At 39.4% G+C, this 17,626-nt stretch overlaps 1 protein-coding gene across 1 annotated transcript in view; it reads left to right on the forward strand.

Annotated features, from left to right (window-relative positions):
* Positions 1 to 17,626, forward strand: part of clstn2a (calsyntenin 2a) — an 89,027-nt gene that overhangs the window by 34,029 nt on the left and 37,372 nt on the right. Inside the window, exon 5 of the mRNA XM_053438000.1 lies at positions 17,283 to 17,478. Coding sequence (XP_053293975.1) covers positions 17,283 to 17,478 — 196 coding nt within the window. The remainder of the gene's footprint in view (positions 1 to 17,282; positions 17,479 to 17,626) is intronic.

Here is a 17,626-nt window from a genome sequence, read left to right on the forward strand (position 1 = left end):
TCTCCACTTCTTCCCATTATCCACAAAGCTGAATATCCCCACTACAAGCACTGCCATCTTACACATTTGGAGCCAAGAATATGCACATTAGCAATACTGTGAGTCACATCAATACACTTTTTGACCAATTGAGACTCAGTCTCCTCTTTCAGTCATGACATTTAACCCCACTTTATATAGGATCAAATAAATAATTAAAACCAAACTTACAGGGAAAATTAGCACTACCTAAAATAACAGAAATTATATATGTGATAAATATTTATTTGATGTGTAGTTTGATTTTGTTTTAATAATGGTCTATATTTAATTTTCACAAGACTGAAGCGTAATTTTAGAGGAATACTGCAACCAGCCACAGACTCTATGGTGTGGGTCGTCTTAAAAAGCTTTGTCATTATAGAGCTGTAGCCTAATTTAAACACAAACACTTTATGTGACACTTCCAAAAATGAATTGTAATCTTTCCTCTTGTATTTTCCTGCACAGCATAGATCTGAATACACAAAATATTTATCGGACCAGTTTAAGATGTATGAATGGGGATTTTTGCAATTTGTTATAATTGAGTCACACAAAAATCTGTCAATAGGTTTTTATCTCAAATCAGTAGATGTTAAAAGTTGCCGTTAGGTTGAAAGACTGCACAAGCTTAAGTGTCCTTAGGGTTTTAGATGAAGTAAAATGGCACAAAGGGGCTCTTTTAAAGATGTTATTTTGTTCTCACTGAATAAAAGAGCCATTTGTCCTTCATTTTCAAGTGATGAACTATTTTTTAGACACAAACCAGATGGGTAAATAATGGTTTAATCTAGATGGATGTCTAGCAGTTTCCCATCAATGTGAAAGATATAAACAGGCTTTTTATTTAATGATGCTTCAGCCTGGGGAACATTGAGATTAACACCTTTGTTTGAGAAAGTGACAGAGAGAGGTCACATTATAACAAATAGGTACGAAAGATAAAACTGTGACTTAGTGTCTGTTGTTGTTCACTTTGTATTTTTACAAAATGCATTTATTTAACAGAAACTAATTATGTAACTTCATCCAAATCTCAATTTGCTTAAAAGTTAATTCAGTCCATTAAGATTGAATGTGCCTTAACGTAAACAAACAGCAATGTAAGACTAATACATAAACATTATTTTCACATAACTTAATTTTCCAGTGTTTTTCTCCAGGTGTAGAATCTAAAGAAATAGTTGTAGATCAACGAGTGGTGCTTGTTCTTGAAAGTTGAAAGCTAAGAGCTTCTTAAAGAATAAATCATCTTTGAGGGTCACAGTAAAATACATCCTTTACACACTTATTTCTTTGTTCAGTTTATGTTATCCTTTTGCTTTCATTACCACTAATAATCTGTGTTACAGTTTAATATGAGATTAAGAGACAAAATAACAGGACAAAGTAATATATGTCTTCTTAATGTGATGCTACAGCCTGCAGCTGGTTAGTTTAGCTCAGGACAAAGACTGTAAACAGAGGGTTATCCTGGGTCTGTCCTACCATCACCTCCTAATCTCACCAATTAACACATTCCATCTCATTTGTTTCATTTGGACACTAATTATTTCTTGTATGTATGCCCATGTCTCAGACTAATTACTCGGCATGACTCCAAACCCCCTGTTTGTTGATTGTTTAGCAAACCCATGGTGTCAACAAGGCCTTGGGACACTAATCATTTGCTGTTATCACTTAATATTCAATGAGACATTTTTTGACTTTTTGGCAACTCAGTTTATGGAGCACGCAACTACAAGCAATACTCTTAGAAAAAAAGTAAACCTTGTCTATTTTCTTTCATCTATTTAGTCATTTTTCCTCTCTAATAAAACCACTTCAGCTATTCACCTCTCCAAAACGCTCCCTGTTTACTGCCTGTCAGCTGTTGGATTGCTGCAGTTAAATAAATTAGATTTCCTCCTCATGGTCCAATCTTCTCCTAATTAAGTGCAACAAACACACGCATAACCTTAAGGCAGAGTGTGTACCCCTGGACATGGGTCTCCAGGGTCAATTATGGAAGTGTAATGATTGTAATTGGCTAATTTTTGGCTCATTACACTTTTTATGTCTCCTGCAGTGGATTTTAATTTAGTGAAGGAGTGATGGCTGGCCTGGCTGTGGGTGATAGATGAGAGTCGGCGCTAGGAGAAAAAAAACGGAGCTCCTTCATTAATGGTGTTTAGGAATGAGTTGCCAGGTTGCCAGGCCCACACCCACACAAAGACAGAGTGAGAGGCAGCCGAGACTGTCATCGACACAAATTGACAGACAGTATACAGTACAAAACAGTCATAGACATTGTATGTATCGTGGCCACATGGTTGGAGTCAAAGCTTCTCATAAAAATACATTTCTTGATCCATCCATCAGTCAGAATCTACTTACACAACCCATGTCAATGTCATATTGACAACCAGACAAAGGGAGCAAGGGTAATGACACTTTGCCTTACATCCAAATATCTCCTCTGAGACTGTCAGTAAGTTTTCTCTGGTTTCACAATATGTCTGCTCCCCCTCCTTCTTAATTTCTTTGCTCTGTGTATTTTGCTCACATTTTGACATTCCAATCACAGCTCAGGGCTGGATCCCCATTGATGTGGACATGCAGCATCTGACAGCGGCCCGAGTGAAATAAGATTATTGTGCATCCTCACCTGCCACTGTGGCTTCTTTCAGCTGCACCCGGACAAAAAGGGCTAGTGCTCACTTTTCCAAAAGTGCCAGAACGTTTGAAAGGCAATTTCAGACGTGTGACAGTGTAATAGATGAGGGCAGCGAGGGCCATCAGTCAAGTGCTGAATAGAACTAAGTCAGACTTCCTGGCTAACATATACTTATAGCCATTCTTCTGCCTGTGCACTCGCTGTAATGACTCAATTTCCCTCCCTGGCAGAACACCGCAGCAGGAAATTACTTTGGAAAGTTACTCACAATCCAGACGTATTTTTCGAAGATGATTGTCCATTGGGTATTTTAAAATATGCTGGTACATTGTCGCTGTGGTACTGAACTACTTCGATAAAAGTCTCTCAATATTCCAGCACCTCATTTCAAGAGAACTGTGGCAAAATGAACTGTGAATATTGGTGCACACGTGTAGCCAAACGATCCTAAACAAAAACCCTTTAGGGCTTTTTTGTCTTTTCTCATCCTGAGTGGACGCTGAAAGCCACAGTAATGATATTAGCTTAAAGTAAATATAGATCAAAAGCCTTTGAGTGCTTTGTCTCCAGTTAAAAAACAAACCAGCAGGCTACAGAAGATAAAGATTTCTTTGAGACAAAATATTTTTTCTCCTGCTTAATAATTAGAGGGGGTGGTTTGATAAACATTGTGAATGTTCCAAAATAGCTTAAAAGTAACTTAAAAACTATAATAAATGGGAACATACTGTGCTCATGTGTACGACATCTACTGCAAAATAAGCCTTGATCAGTAGTACAGCTGTGGAACTACTGTTATGATATCCATTAGTGTTATGAGTATACTTTGTCAATCCATCATCAATCCATGTTAGATAGGGGAATTGTCCATTGTCCATCTCCAACCTTTCCCATATTTCCTTTTATTTGAGCTTTCTTTCTATGTTCCCCCTACCTTCCAGAGCGTGTGGTAGATGAAGACGGTCTAATACCAGCCCCTCTCTGCCCTTCTCAGACCTTTTGTTGACCTTTTTGTGTCATTTAACTCTTATCACAAGTGTGGCTGTTGCTACGAGGCGGGGATTTCGTCACCTCACAGACCAGATGGATGGGGTATGATGACAGATTTGCTGTGGTGCAGCAAATATCATGAACCTCACTATGAAGAAGTGATAACGTGAAACTAACCTCGGAGGTGGTCAGTGATGCATATTGCTTATTTACTAAACGGTAACATATAATTGGATAAATTTGGTCAGATTGTTTTTCAATTTTACTTGATATGTTCATAACCTCAACCAAGGAGGTTATGTTTTCATCACCGTTTGTTTGACTAGCATCAGGATTATTCAAAAAATGTAATCAACTGAGACAATACTCTTTGAATTTGCTTCTATAACATGGTGAGATGAGGCATCAGCCGTGGCAGAGGTAGGCACTCTCCAAGCGCCCCTCTAGTTTAAACTGCATTAACTTTTTATAATATGACAAATTATTGTCATATATATATTATTATCTTGCACCGCTTTAAGATAGTGTAATGACCTCTGAGCAGTCAATCTTTCTTGATTCGATTTTTCATTGTCTATTAGTAGCGATGTTCCGATACCATTTTTTCTTCCCCATACTTGGACTTTTTCATATCAGCTGAAATCAAAGACTGCATTTAAAAAACATACAACTCAAAAGTATTTTATTTGTAGTATGCTGCTAATGATGATGAAAATGATGATTGCTATCAATGTTGTATGGCCTGGCTCAGGTTAAACGCTTTAACAAATACTTTTGCATTTTGCGTTTCATGCGGAGACTTATTGTAGCAAATCTGTATAAATATATGGAGCCATTCTCTCTAAAAACAAAACACCTTCCTATTTACTTCAGTTTGAAGGACTGATAAATGATCAAACATGACAGCGACGCATGCGTGAGCTTTTGCCTGCTGTCCGTTATGACAAACGTAACTAACGCCCAGAGCTCGATGAAAGACGACAGATTAGGTTATCTTAACCTCCACTGCATATCAAAACCACACTGCTCATTACCTCTTTTCAAGATGTTTCCCCTGAATTTACCCTCCCGATGAAGGTTGCATGTGGTCTCACCCCACAGCCCACACACCTGCTGGCCCGCCTGACTGATGGTGCAGTTTTGTCATTTTAATAAGAGTGCATTAGTATGCAAACGATCGCCTGGTGTTCTCAAATGCCACCTGTCTGCTTCCATTGATGCTGTGTTTGCTTTAAGTAATGCTAGACTTAAACATCTATGTTGGATGATTTCAGAGTTATTCTGCACTCTACTACTGAACGACATAGGGTCGGTTGAGAGAGAGAAAGAAGAGAGTGACACAAAAGAGACAGATTCAATTATTTCTGCTGAGTGTGTCCTGTGTTTACAGACTTCAGGAGGAGGTAAATCAAACCTTCTGCTCGTGTAAAACTGCAGAGGCACACAACCGCTGTATACTGACGCTTGAAAGCTCATTTGAAAGCTTGATTAAACAATGTTTTAATATCAACAAAGAATGACATCCCTCCCTATAAAGTCAATGGTTTGCCACAACTATCCACCTCACTGAAAAATGACATGCCGACCTGTTGTTCTGTGTCTGGCAGCTAATTTACCCTCCTAGTTGTGAGTCCTCTATCTCAGGAAAACCATGTAAAGTCACCGGCAGCTGCTCTGAGCAAACATCCACAGAGAAGATGATGGCACGCCACCTGCCTAATGCAAATTGACACGACGTTAATGTCAAATATCAAGCAAAACCCAAGAGTGGTGGAGGGCCAAACTGGAGCTAAAAGGCCAGTTAATACAGGCTGAATTTGTTAAAAGAAGTTGGTTGTTTTTTAGCCATAATGTAATAAAATTATATTTACACAAAGGCTTGCTTTTTTTTTTTTGATTCTTAGAGTCCCCTTACTGCCCCTATATACTTTTTTAAAGAAAGCTATAATGGTGCCCTATAATAGAGTGTGTGTTAGAAACTATCAGTAATATTTACCTGTGGGCCAGTTATTATTCTTACAAACATATTTGTATGCTGTAGAGCACAATACTCAACAATATGAATAACTGAACACTTGCTTAAATATTGCTACATACCTTAATTTTCTTATTTTGTATTCAAAAGTGTGCTCATGACAAGTCCCACAATGCTCCGTTGGTTTTGGCTTCTCTATGAGATATTGACAGCAGAGAGAGACAGGAAACGTAGGGAGAGCAGTAAATGGGTCCACCAGCTGGGAGTCAAACTGGGAACCTGCTGCTTGAGGCCAGCGACGCCCATAGGGTACACACACTAACCATCAGGTCTTTTTTTTTTCTACTCCTGTTCTTAGCATCACTAGACAGCAATAATACAAGAGAGGATTTCATTTATTGCAGATAGTTTTGGCAGACGTGTGTTGTCAAACATCCCTTTTGTTTTGAAAACTGTCAGAGTAACATGAAACATAGTTACAGTACTAATCAGTTGGATACAAGGAAAGTAAAATGGCACTCAGGGAAATGCATACCTCCGCCAAGGTCAACCATCTCATTAAATTTTTATTTAATTTTACACACTAGTAGATATCAGTTGTCTAAATGTGCTCAATCAATGAATGATTCCCTGGGAAATGTAAGAAATGTCAGCAAAATAAATTAAATGTTTTTCATTATAATTCAAGTTTTGTGGAAATCTGTAAAGAAGTTTTTGCGTAATCCTGCCAACCATAAAACTACAGTCACACTCATTAGAGTGCATAGCTCCACCAAAGCCCAACGGTCTCCATATAAGGCTACATTTATATTTACTAGATCCAGGTTTTTATTTGATCTGCATCAAATTACACCAACTCATGAATATCGTTCCCCTAAACATGTTTTTTTTTTTAAGATCAATGAATTATTCTCTGACAAATCATAGAGCATTTTGAAAAACACCCTATTTCACAATGTTTTAAAATTAAAAGAAGGATCTTCCCATGATCTGGATCTGCACAGAGTCTTTCTGACCCAGGTTTTGTGGTAATCTGTTCAGTAGTTTTTGTGATATCTTGCTAAATAACAAACAAACCAGTAAACCAACGGACCGGGGTAAAAACATAACCTCTCTAATTCAGTTAATAGGTTAGATTGGTCTTTGTCTCTCTGCCTCAAATTCACAAAGACACATCTATGCAGGTACTTGAAATGAAGGCACTGATATGCCATTTATTCATAGAAATAAACTAAACTATACCCTTTGTCTCATACAATCTCTATTTTAGTTTGTGTTACATAGAAAAGGTGTGAATGATTTTAATGAAGCCTCTGTTCAAGTTGACATCTAATTATTGTGATTAGTAACACAAGTTTACCTGCTCTGTCATGTCAAAAGTCTGCAGTAAGAAAAGGTCTGTTGTTTGTGTGAGTGTGTATGCTCGATTGTCTGATTGCTTGCAGTGAAGCATGTCCACAAGACAAAGATGTGTGCGTGGGTGACTGTGTGCCAGTGTGTGTTTCTTCTATAAACCAGTGGGCCATGTCCTTCTCTACTCAGTGAGCCGCTGAGCTGACAGAGGTCAAAGCCGAAGCCACAGTGACATTTACAGCTCAGGGGCTTATGGAGACTCCCTGCTGTACCTGGCAGCCTGTGATTATCTCAGAGCCATGCTGGCCTGCGGTCCAACAGAAAGGGTGTTGAAAATATGGGAAATGAAAAGAAACATGATGAAATGAATGTCACCTGGGGGAGGTGTGACTCGGTCGAAATACGTGACAGCCAAGAAAAGAATGACCAGAAAGCAGGTTGACTTCAGGGTGGTCAAAGTATTTTTTTTTTATTTCAATGATGGAGAGAGCAATTTTTTGTTTCTTATGGGAAGAATGATCACGCAAAACTGGAAAATATACCCAAACTAAACCATTGAGGAAAGTTGTAATATTATGGGGAAAAAAAGAAGGGAGAAGGCCATGCTCATCCAAAATCTTGTTTTCTTGAGAAACTACTAAACTCCCTTGAATAACACGCTTGATAACCTCACAGTCAACCCCGACCGAACATTTGATCCTCCACAAACGAGGCAGTTTCCTCCAAATCCCTGCAGTTCTTTCTAAAGAATAGACAGTTTCCTTACAAGCTCTCATACTTTTCATTTGACTGATACTATATATATTGTTATTTGTGAATAATATATCAAAGAATAACTTAAAGAGATACTCCACATTCCTTATTCTAATGCAGGTGAGAGGCTGATCTTCTGATATTTCCCCTCTAAAAACAACCACTAACCACTATCCTGTCCTACATCCATTTTTGTTTTGCTCCTGCAGTCAGTTTAGAGATCTGACAGTGGCCAGCAGCTCTCAGTCTGCTACCCATCCTCTTTTGTGTGTATTTTTTTATATATATTTATCTGCAGTGCTTCAGCTCGGGAATTGTATGTATTTGAAGGGGAATGCTGCCACTCACATTCATCCCAAAAAACTGTAAAATTCCCCTTGTTCAAGGGACTATTTAACTGTCAGCTCGTGACCCTGGGAGAGCAGTAAACTGTCAGTTCAAACAAAGAGCGGATGACAGAGGAACAGAGGTAAGACGAGAGGAAGGTGAGAGATTGGGCAGAAACTAGAGCGGGTGAGGCGTGTAAGTGGTACGGGAGGGCAAGGTTGAGCGGTGCATCTGGGTGGCGATGTTAAGAGCAGAAGAATCGTTTACCACTGTGAAATCTGCAGCAGAAAAAGGAAGGATGGGTATGATGGGGAGGAGAAGGTTAGGAGGAGGAGAGGAAGCACAGAGCAATACTAGAGAGTTTGATGGTGCTGTTAATAACAGCATTCGTTTTCTTACACATAATCACTCTGGATGCTTCCTCCTTTTCTACCTTTTTTATCTCCCTGCAGCGTCTCCTCTCACTCCCTTTTTAATCCACTCCGTTGTAACTCTTTGACCTCCTCTCTACTTGCAGCGCTGGTTTTCTCCTCAGTGCTCATTTCTCTGATGTTCTCTTTCTCCTGTCTTAGGTTGGTTTACTCTCCCCGTTGGTGAACTCAAACCATGGTTAGGAATTCCTTTTAATACTGTGAACTGCGGAGAAGAAAAAAAAAATAAGTTTCCTTCGTGGTCTAACTTTTGATGCATGATGCCATAGAAGCGCGCGCGCGCACACACACACACACACACATCATTTGCACAATTTCCCACTTAACTTGATAAACAACCTTGTGCCTCATTTATCTTTCCCTATTTACATATTTTCGCTGGAGAGATCTGGAGTACCTAGCTTAAGGCTCATTTCCCAGTCTGTTGCGGCACTCAAACCCATCATCTTTCACTCACAAGTAGCCTCTCACAGTGGTGTCTGACTTCAGCTGTTAACACTCCACTCACTATTGGCTTTCAGCACTTCGGCCAAAATGCCTCACAGAGCTCTCTTCCTCAGTATTTAAGTCACACAACCACAAGGACTTCCCGCGGTTCAATTAACAGGCTACACTGACAGTCACAGTTCATCTGATGAATTCTAATCCCACAACTTCAGAAGTCGCAATTGACTTTAATTGCGTAGCAGACCACGAAAGCCCCCAGCAGAATGAATGTGGATTGTGTGTGATATTGAATTCTCCCCATCCTATGTTGTGTTCTCTAAGGCGTATACTTCCCTATGTGAATAGATAACCTGAAAGTGTGTCTGTGTATATATGTTGGTGTGTGTGCACTTTCCGTCTGTGTGAGCTGCTGATTTGTCACCCTGAGGTCAAGTGTATGGTGTGACAATCTCCCAAATGCAATTAGAAAGTGGCCGGCTATCTGAAAGGGGTCCAGCAGGACTCTGATGAATTGCCCCTGCATGTCTCAGCTGACTGGGAGTCCACTGTGGCTGCACAGGTCAACACATGTATGTGCACTGCATGCAGACACACACTTCACGTTATCTGAATTCTATTGTATTCTTGTTTAGTGCACTTCCACGTATCAGGCAGGGTCTAAAGATATTGATTATATGGTTATTTCTTTTATAGCATGAGTTTTTCATTGAGTAGGGTCTAGGTAAGAAAATTGATGTTTTTGTTTTTATTAGACGGTTGTTGCTCACTTTTGAGAAACATGGTTTGGTTGCTTCCTATTTATCTGGATTTATGTTTCCCTGAACGTGTTCATGTCTTCATACAAACTTACTTTCTATAAATACCATCTATTTGTTGCAAAGAGTGTGAGAGTATGTGGGTGCAAATGCTGGACTTACCAGATCAAATAGAATATTTGATATTGGAAATAATATCAAGGTGTGACAAATATGCAGGGGCACCACAGACATTTGCAAACTGTGTTTTAATTGAAGCAATATTTGGATTCTTCCCTTCTGAACCACGCAGCCTAATCATGTCTGTCCTGACCTGGAGTCTCAGTGTCACCAGCATATTTTGATAATGCTTTAAACCTAATGTGCATTAATAATAACAATGCCCTGCAATATTTAGATTTGAAGGCTAAATAATAGACAACATGAATACAAGGCAAATAGCATCAGAGTGTAGAGGTGTATCTAAAACTGGTAACTGAGTGTACAGTGCCTTGCATAAGTATTCACCCCCTTTGGACTTTTCTACATTTTGTCATGGTATAACCACAGATTAAAATTTATTTCATCGTGAGTTTATGTAATGGACGAACACAAAATAGTGCATCATTTGGAAGTGGGGGGAAATATTACATGGATTTCACAATTATTTACAAATAAAAATCTGAAAAGTGTTGAGTGCATATGTATTCACCCCCTTTACTGTGAAACCCCTAACAAAGATCTGGTGCGACCAATTGCATTCACAAGTCACATTTGCAAGTCACATAATTAGTAAATAGGGTCCACCTGTCTGCAATTTAATCTCAGTATAAATACACCTGTTCTGTGACGGACTCAGAGTTTGTTGGAGATCATTACTGAACAAACAGCATCATGAAGACCAAGGAGCTCACCAAACAGATCAGGGATAAAGTTGTGGAGAAATATGAAGCAGGGTTAGGTTATAAAAAAATATCCAGAGCTTTGAACATCTCTCTGAGCACCATAAAATCCATCATAAGAAAATGGAAAGAATATGGCACAACCGCAAACCTACCAAGAGGAGGCCGTCCACCCAAACTGAAGAGTCGGACAAGGAGAAAATTAATCAGAGAAGCAACCAGGAGGCCCATGGTTACTCTGGAGGAGTTGCAGAGATCCACAGCTGAGGTGGGAGAATCTGTCCACAGGACAACTATTAGTCTTCTACTCCACAAATCTGGCCTTTATGGAAGAGTGGCAAGAAGAAAGCCATTGTTGAAAGGGATCCATAAAAAATCCCGTTTGGAGTTTGCCAGAAGCCATGTGGGAGACACAGCAAACATGTGGAAGAAGGTGCTCTGGTCAGATGAGACCAAAATTGAACTTTTTGGCCTCAATGCAAAACGCTCTGTGTGGCGAAAACCCAACATTGCCCATCACCCTGAGCACACCATCCCAACAGTGAAACATGGTGGTGGTAGCATCATGCTGTGGGGATGCTTCTCTTCAGCAGGTACAGGGAAACTGGTCAGAATAGAGGGAAAGATGGATGGAGCCAAATACAGGGAAATCATTGAAGAAAATCTGATGCAGTCTGCAAAGGACTTGAGACTGGGGCGGAGGTTCATCTTCCAGCAGGACAATGACCCTAAACATACAGCCAGAGCTACAAAGGAATGGTTTGGATTAAAGAATGTTAATGTCTTAAAATGGCCCAGTCAAAGCCCAGACCTCAATCCAATAGAGAATCTATGGCAAGACTTGAAGATTGCGGTTCACAGACGGTCTCCATCCAATCTGACTGAGCTTCATCTTTTTGCCAAGAAGAATGGACAAACCTTTCCATCTCTAGATGTGCAAAGCTGGTAGAGACATACCCCAAAAGACTTGCAGCTGTAATTGCAGCGAAAGGGGGTTCTACCAAGTATTGACACAGGGGGGTGAATACTTATGCACCCAACAGATGTCAACTTTTTTGTTCTCATTATTGTTTGTGTCACAATAAAATTTATTTTGCACCTCCAAAGTACTATGCATGTTTTGTTGATCAAACGGGAAAAAGTTTATTTAAGTCTATTTGAATTCCAGTTAGTAACAGTACATAATGGGAAAAAGTCCAAGGGGGGTGAATACTTATGCAAGGCACTGTAGATGGAACAGCAGGAGCCTAAACAGTACATCCATAAAAGAACAGCCTGAGGCTGCCATGACAGTGAAAACATATTTAATCAGGCAAGAAGTTAGTGGGGACAGCTGGAGTGATTCAAGCTCTATAGCAGGAGAGAACTAACGGCACATATCCTTGTTTGCTAAGTCATACACAGCCATGTGCTCCTTATGCCACTAGGATGTTCAGAGTGAGGTGCTTCTTTGTGATGGCATTCTGTCTACAATGAAATGCACCAAAACTAGCTGCAAAAAAAAATCACCAAGAACCTGATGGCATTTCGTGCCCTCAGGCATTTTCTTATTTTCAGCATTGAAAAAATACAGAGCACAAACACAGAGCAAAGCAAAAGCTGAGTCAATAAAGTCTTACTAAAATCGGAGACATTGTAATGAAGCCCTTTACCCCAAGAATAATTCTAATTATTATCCTGCGTATTTGTTGCTCACCGCGCATATTGTGTGTCCACATATTGTGTATCTCATGCGTGTGTAAATATTTCAGAGAGTGAGGAGTTATCTGAGGGTCAGTAGTGGGATGAAGTGTAATCCAGTCATTAATTAAACGAGAAGAAGGGCAGGAGAGTGAAGGAATCGGGGCTTAAAGCCGCCTGATAGTGTGCCTGCTTAGAAACTCACTTTAATCAAGGCCTTATATCCCCCTCTTAACACACACACACATACACACACACACACACACACACACACACGCACACAAACGCACACGGAGTCAAATCTTGATACTGAAGCTTATGTGTCTAAGGCTCTAATACTGTAAACAGAGACAGACAAACGGACACAGACACACCAGATGGAGTCCCAACAGTATTTGATTAAGAAGAGGAACTAACATGATTTTTCTTTCTCTGTTCACATGAGGCTTTTATTAAATCAATCCTCAAATCAAGATAATACATCACATTGACAAAAACAGATTTTTAAACATCAACAAACCCAATGCATAAAGCTTTTCTATATGTTTACACGTATATCCTTACTTTAACTATTTGAATGCCAAATATTACATGTCTTGTAAATATCGGATTAATGGTAAATCCGTTGTATTGGATTTGTCAGGTATATCTCATTCAGTTAGAACCCTACAGGGCCACCAGGGAATACAATGGTTGAAATGTTGTCCTCCTTTTGGTATCTATTCGGATTGATGATCAATTTCAACAGAAAGTTATTGTACCAATTCCTTGAAATGGAAACTCAGTATGGCCTGTGTGACCTACCATTTCTTTCAGCATCAGTTTGGCTTTCTTCAGCACACTGCAGGCACAGGCTCTTCAGGTTATCTCTGCTGCCATGGACACAATCTGGTATGAAAGCTTGAATCCCCCGATGACCTGTATGTTCATATCAGTCTCGAGCAGAGCTGATGCCGCTCTCAAGTTGTAAGAATATATACAAAATACTAGTATTCAGTGAGCATTCAGAAGCATTTCTTAAGAGCGATAATCTAAAATCCCATTTAGAACATTCAGTATATAAAAGGACCCACACATATGATTGCTTCATTCAGAGCCTATGAGTCACTGTGGAGATATCTACAGAAAAAAAAAAGAAAAAAAATCTGCACAATAATGGAAGAAGTGCTGGTATCGTCCCTACAAATAAAAAACTATTAAAATAGTGGGGCATAGTCAACAATAACATCCAGGGACCTGGCCAGCAGCAACAAATAAATACGTCCCTGAGTTAACATGCAATTACTTAGTCCTATCAATGCCCTTTGGTTACCATCTCATTACACATGGAAATAAAGGACGGCAGATGACAGGCTGTAAACATTAACAGAGCCTTCTCTCTGAATCATCTAAATACACAACTGTAATTGGAACCGGGGGATGATGAGAGCAGACGACAGAGCGACAGTGTTTCCTGCCCTGACCACTGAGCTCCTGAGTTAAAGCAAAACTCGATGATTGGCAGGTGAACTAGTCACCACACTCGGTGCTGCGCTGGACTGTTAAAAGAAGGGACAGTCCCATGGTTTGTGGCTTACAGTAACCAGTCTCTCTTTTGCATAACAAACACTAGTCTGTTAATCTCCTGTAATCTCTATTTATCTCCATTGGTTTGATAGACTAGGAAAACAATTCTTGGATGACAATTTTTGTAAACCTCTAAATATGTAAACATCAAACTGTTTGTATCAAATATGACACCAGGTATATACGGTATTTTACAAGAGTTCCTATTAGAACTAAAATGTATGTATTATGTAACATAAGTGAATTATAACAGACACTAGTATTTATTTATTTTTCTCTTTATTTATTTATATATTCTTGAACTTAATTAATCCTGAATATATAGAGGGCAACATACTTAAATGTTAATGTTTTTCATACTTAACAACACTGTAAAACACAGTATTCAAGTACTGCCTCCATTCAGAGTAGTCTAACTGTCATACATTAACAAAGGTATCTGCTTTTAATTATTAATTATATCATTATTCATGTGTTCATTGCAACTAATGAAATACATCTCTTTTTTTCCCCCTTTTGGAATAATGGATTCATTTGTAATAAATTTGATCAGTGGAACCAAATTGTGAGCACTATGCAAAACGTTTATCTGTCCTGAATTACTTTTTTTATTATAAATTGCATCAAAACAAATGGGGAAACAAACTGAACATCTCTAAAACTTTTATTAAGTAATTAAACCAGGAGGCATTTAAAATGTTCGTATACATATTTAAGAGTAGGCTTTAAGATTGTGATGATTCAATCAGACTTACTGTAGGTTAGAGATTAAATTCTTACTTTAAACCGTTTATTCAATATAGAAAAATGTCTACCCTTTACAATTGCGTAAACCTTTTTTTGCTTAAGTGTAAAGATTTGTCAAACCCAACAACTGGAGAAAGAAACTGGTGAGAGATGCTCTGTCAACTCCTCTTACAGTGAGAAAACACTAATTTGTTTTGGCTCCTCGTGACAGCACGTTCGCTCATGGAGCATCATTTTCTCATTAATTATATCCATCTTGTCCTTTTTCCTTTATATTGGCAATTAAATATCCCCTGAACTACATGTTCCCTGACAGCTTGACATTTTCTGCCTATGCAGTTTATGCCGCTCAAGCTTTCCATGGCGTACCATCTATTTTAGATGATTGTTATTATTGATCCACTTTTTGCTGACTGTTCCACTTTACTCTCAATCTCCCCTGGCATCAGGCCAGCTCCCTAAAGCAGAAATCTACGCGTTTTGATATTTACTTCCAAAAGCAACTCCTTTCGCTTATGACGTATAGGCCCAGAGATTAGACATTATATCCTCCATAAACCACCGCAGGGTGAAATTATAGTTTTCCCTCATTGCGGCTGGTGCGGAGCCAAAACATTTGCTGACACAGTAGGAATCTGTCGGAAATCTCTGTCATTAGCATTTACATATACATGACACATCACAGTCCTCTACCTCTCTCTCACTCACCTCCTCAATTGCTCCCGCTAGCTTTCCTCCCCTCCATTTCAATGTAATATTCTGCTGTATAATGTAATTCAGAAAAATGCTTTTACCACAACAGATGGAGCGGGAAATGGATTTGCATTCAGCCCCAAACTGTATCGGTGACGTACCTCTTCCTGCTCTCCACCACTAAGTCAAGGCTGCAACAATGTATTAGAATCACTGATATTTTCTCATCAGATTACCTTCTCGTTGGCTGAGGCCATATTTGCTCAGTTTGCTCACTGTTTGAATGTGAGTATTTGGAGGCAGGATCAAGGCTGCGCTTATCGCCCTTCTTCCATACCACCCGTTGTGTTTATTATTCTTTTTCCACACACCCCACTGTCATATCGGGGACCGTTTTCATTTCGATAACTCCTCAAAGGGGCCAATGTGAGGGCGTAGCATCCTGAAAATTGCTTGTGGATCAAACCTTGAAGCCCACTGTGTTTGGCAGCATCATTATATCACCAAGAAGGGGATTTAGAGAGTTGAAATAGGTTAAAAGGAAGTCAGAGGGAGAAAGTAAGTGGAATGACTGTGTTCATGACAGTGGGATACGAGAGACAAAAGGAATAGAAGTGAAGAGAAGCCAGTGGTGCCACTTTTTTTTGTCTATATATTTGTCAGAGGGGTTTGAGCATGCGAGCAGAATTCCCATTGATAGGTAGCTTTTTGTTTCGACTGTGCCCCACTATCCTCTGGGAGATATCAGCCGGCGCAGGGTCAGAGCGTCACAGCTCTTTGATCCCTCTGCAAGGAGATTTTCCAAATCCCTGAGATGAACACTTGTGCAGAGAATGAACCGCGCAGATGATTCAAGACTCACAAGCCGGATCCGTACACAGAAAAATGCACACGTTGGGCAAACATAATACTCTCTGTGTGTACGGCGGAACGCTCTGTGGACAAAACAATTGTCATCTTTTGTCGAGCTGGCAAAGTTTTACATGTGTGAGAAATTATTTTTTTCACTAACTACACCAGAGGAGCTGCACACTGTGTTTCTGTGAGGAGTTCATGCTGACAAATATCAATGTGTCCAGAAGTGACACTTCAATTTGAAGTGATAGTTGTGCTGTAAAGGAATTGTCAGCGTTGTGCACCGTTAGTTTTTACTTCATTACCCACACTTTGATTCATTCCCAGCTATCAGAGCCATATGGTAGCTACTGCTCAGTTTGAGAAAATGAGACGAGGGACAAACGGGAGAAGCAAACAAAACAAAATGCAATTTCATAAGCTTTGTCATAAAGAAAAATATGAGTTACTGGAACTATTTCATTTTTGTTCATTTCCACTGTCAGACCTGAAATAAAATGCAGCCTCAGACTTCATCACTTCCTCTGCATGTGATAGTTCGTTGTGTTGACTGTCCCCATGTTAAACAACCAGAGACCTTCATGTCTGTATGTTCATGAGAATCCTGCTGGGAAACATTTTCACTCTCTGCTGGGGAACAGACGTTGAAGCCCACCATGTTTCTGATGTTTCCAGTTCAGCCTCTTCTTCAAAACACATGTGGTCTATTTCTCTTTTCTCTGGGGTTAAGATTTATGTTATGCAACATAGTTCCGCTCCGTCTTACATATGATAACTTGTGCTCATGTGCTGATATGAAATATTAAATATAGCCAAACAATTGCCAAATACAAGTACGACTTTATTCTTGTAATATTATGACTTGTTCTCTAAATATATCTTGAAAGATGTTTTTCCACATTAAGTGACCGTTTTTCCCTGTTTTATAAATGACATTTGTATTTTCAGTGAACTAACTTACTTTATTTTGGATGTGAAAATATGTTCTGGCTTATATTTGGATATATTTTATTATCATACGCTCATGAATTTGTATTTTGGCCCTGTTAGGAAATCCTCTGGCATCATCCTCTTTGGAAACATAACATTATCAAAGTAACTGTTAAGATAAAATATCACATCATTTATAACTTTCTTTCCTTTGTTTTTTAGGGGAGATTTGTGCCTTTAAGATCTACGGTCAGGATGCTCCATTTGAGGCGGTGGTGTTGAATCGCACATCAGGAGAAGGGGTCCTGAGGGCCAATAGCCCTGTGGACTGTGAGAGCCAGAAAGAGTACACCTTCATAATCCAGGCATACGATTGTGGGGCCGGACCCAGCGGGGCTGACTGGAAGAAATCACACAAGTGAGTCAAGCAATTTGTGTTTTGTGGTTTGTGTCCGTGTTTAATTCAAATTTTCTCCTTTTTTCGACATGTGCTCCTCGGTTAAAAAAGTAAGCCTGAAGCCCTGCTTCAATAATGGGGAAAAAAGTCTATTTACACTGAGGCATAC

The sequence above is a fragment of the Pleuronectes platessa genome, chromosome 13, assembly GCF_947347685.1.
Source record: "Pleuronectes platessa chromosome 13, fPlePla1.1, whole genome shotgun sequence".
Classification (NCBI taxonomy): Eukaryota; Metazoa; Chordata; class Actinopteri; order Pleuronectiformes; family Pleuronectidae; genus Pleuronectes; species Pleuronectes platessa.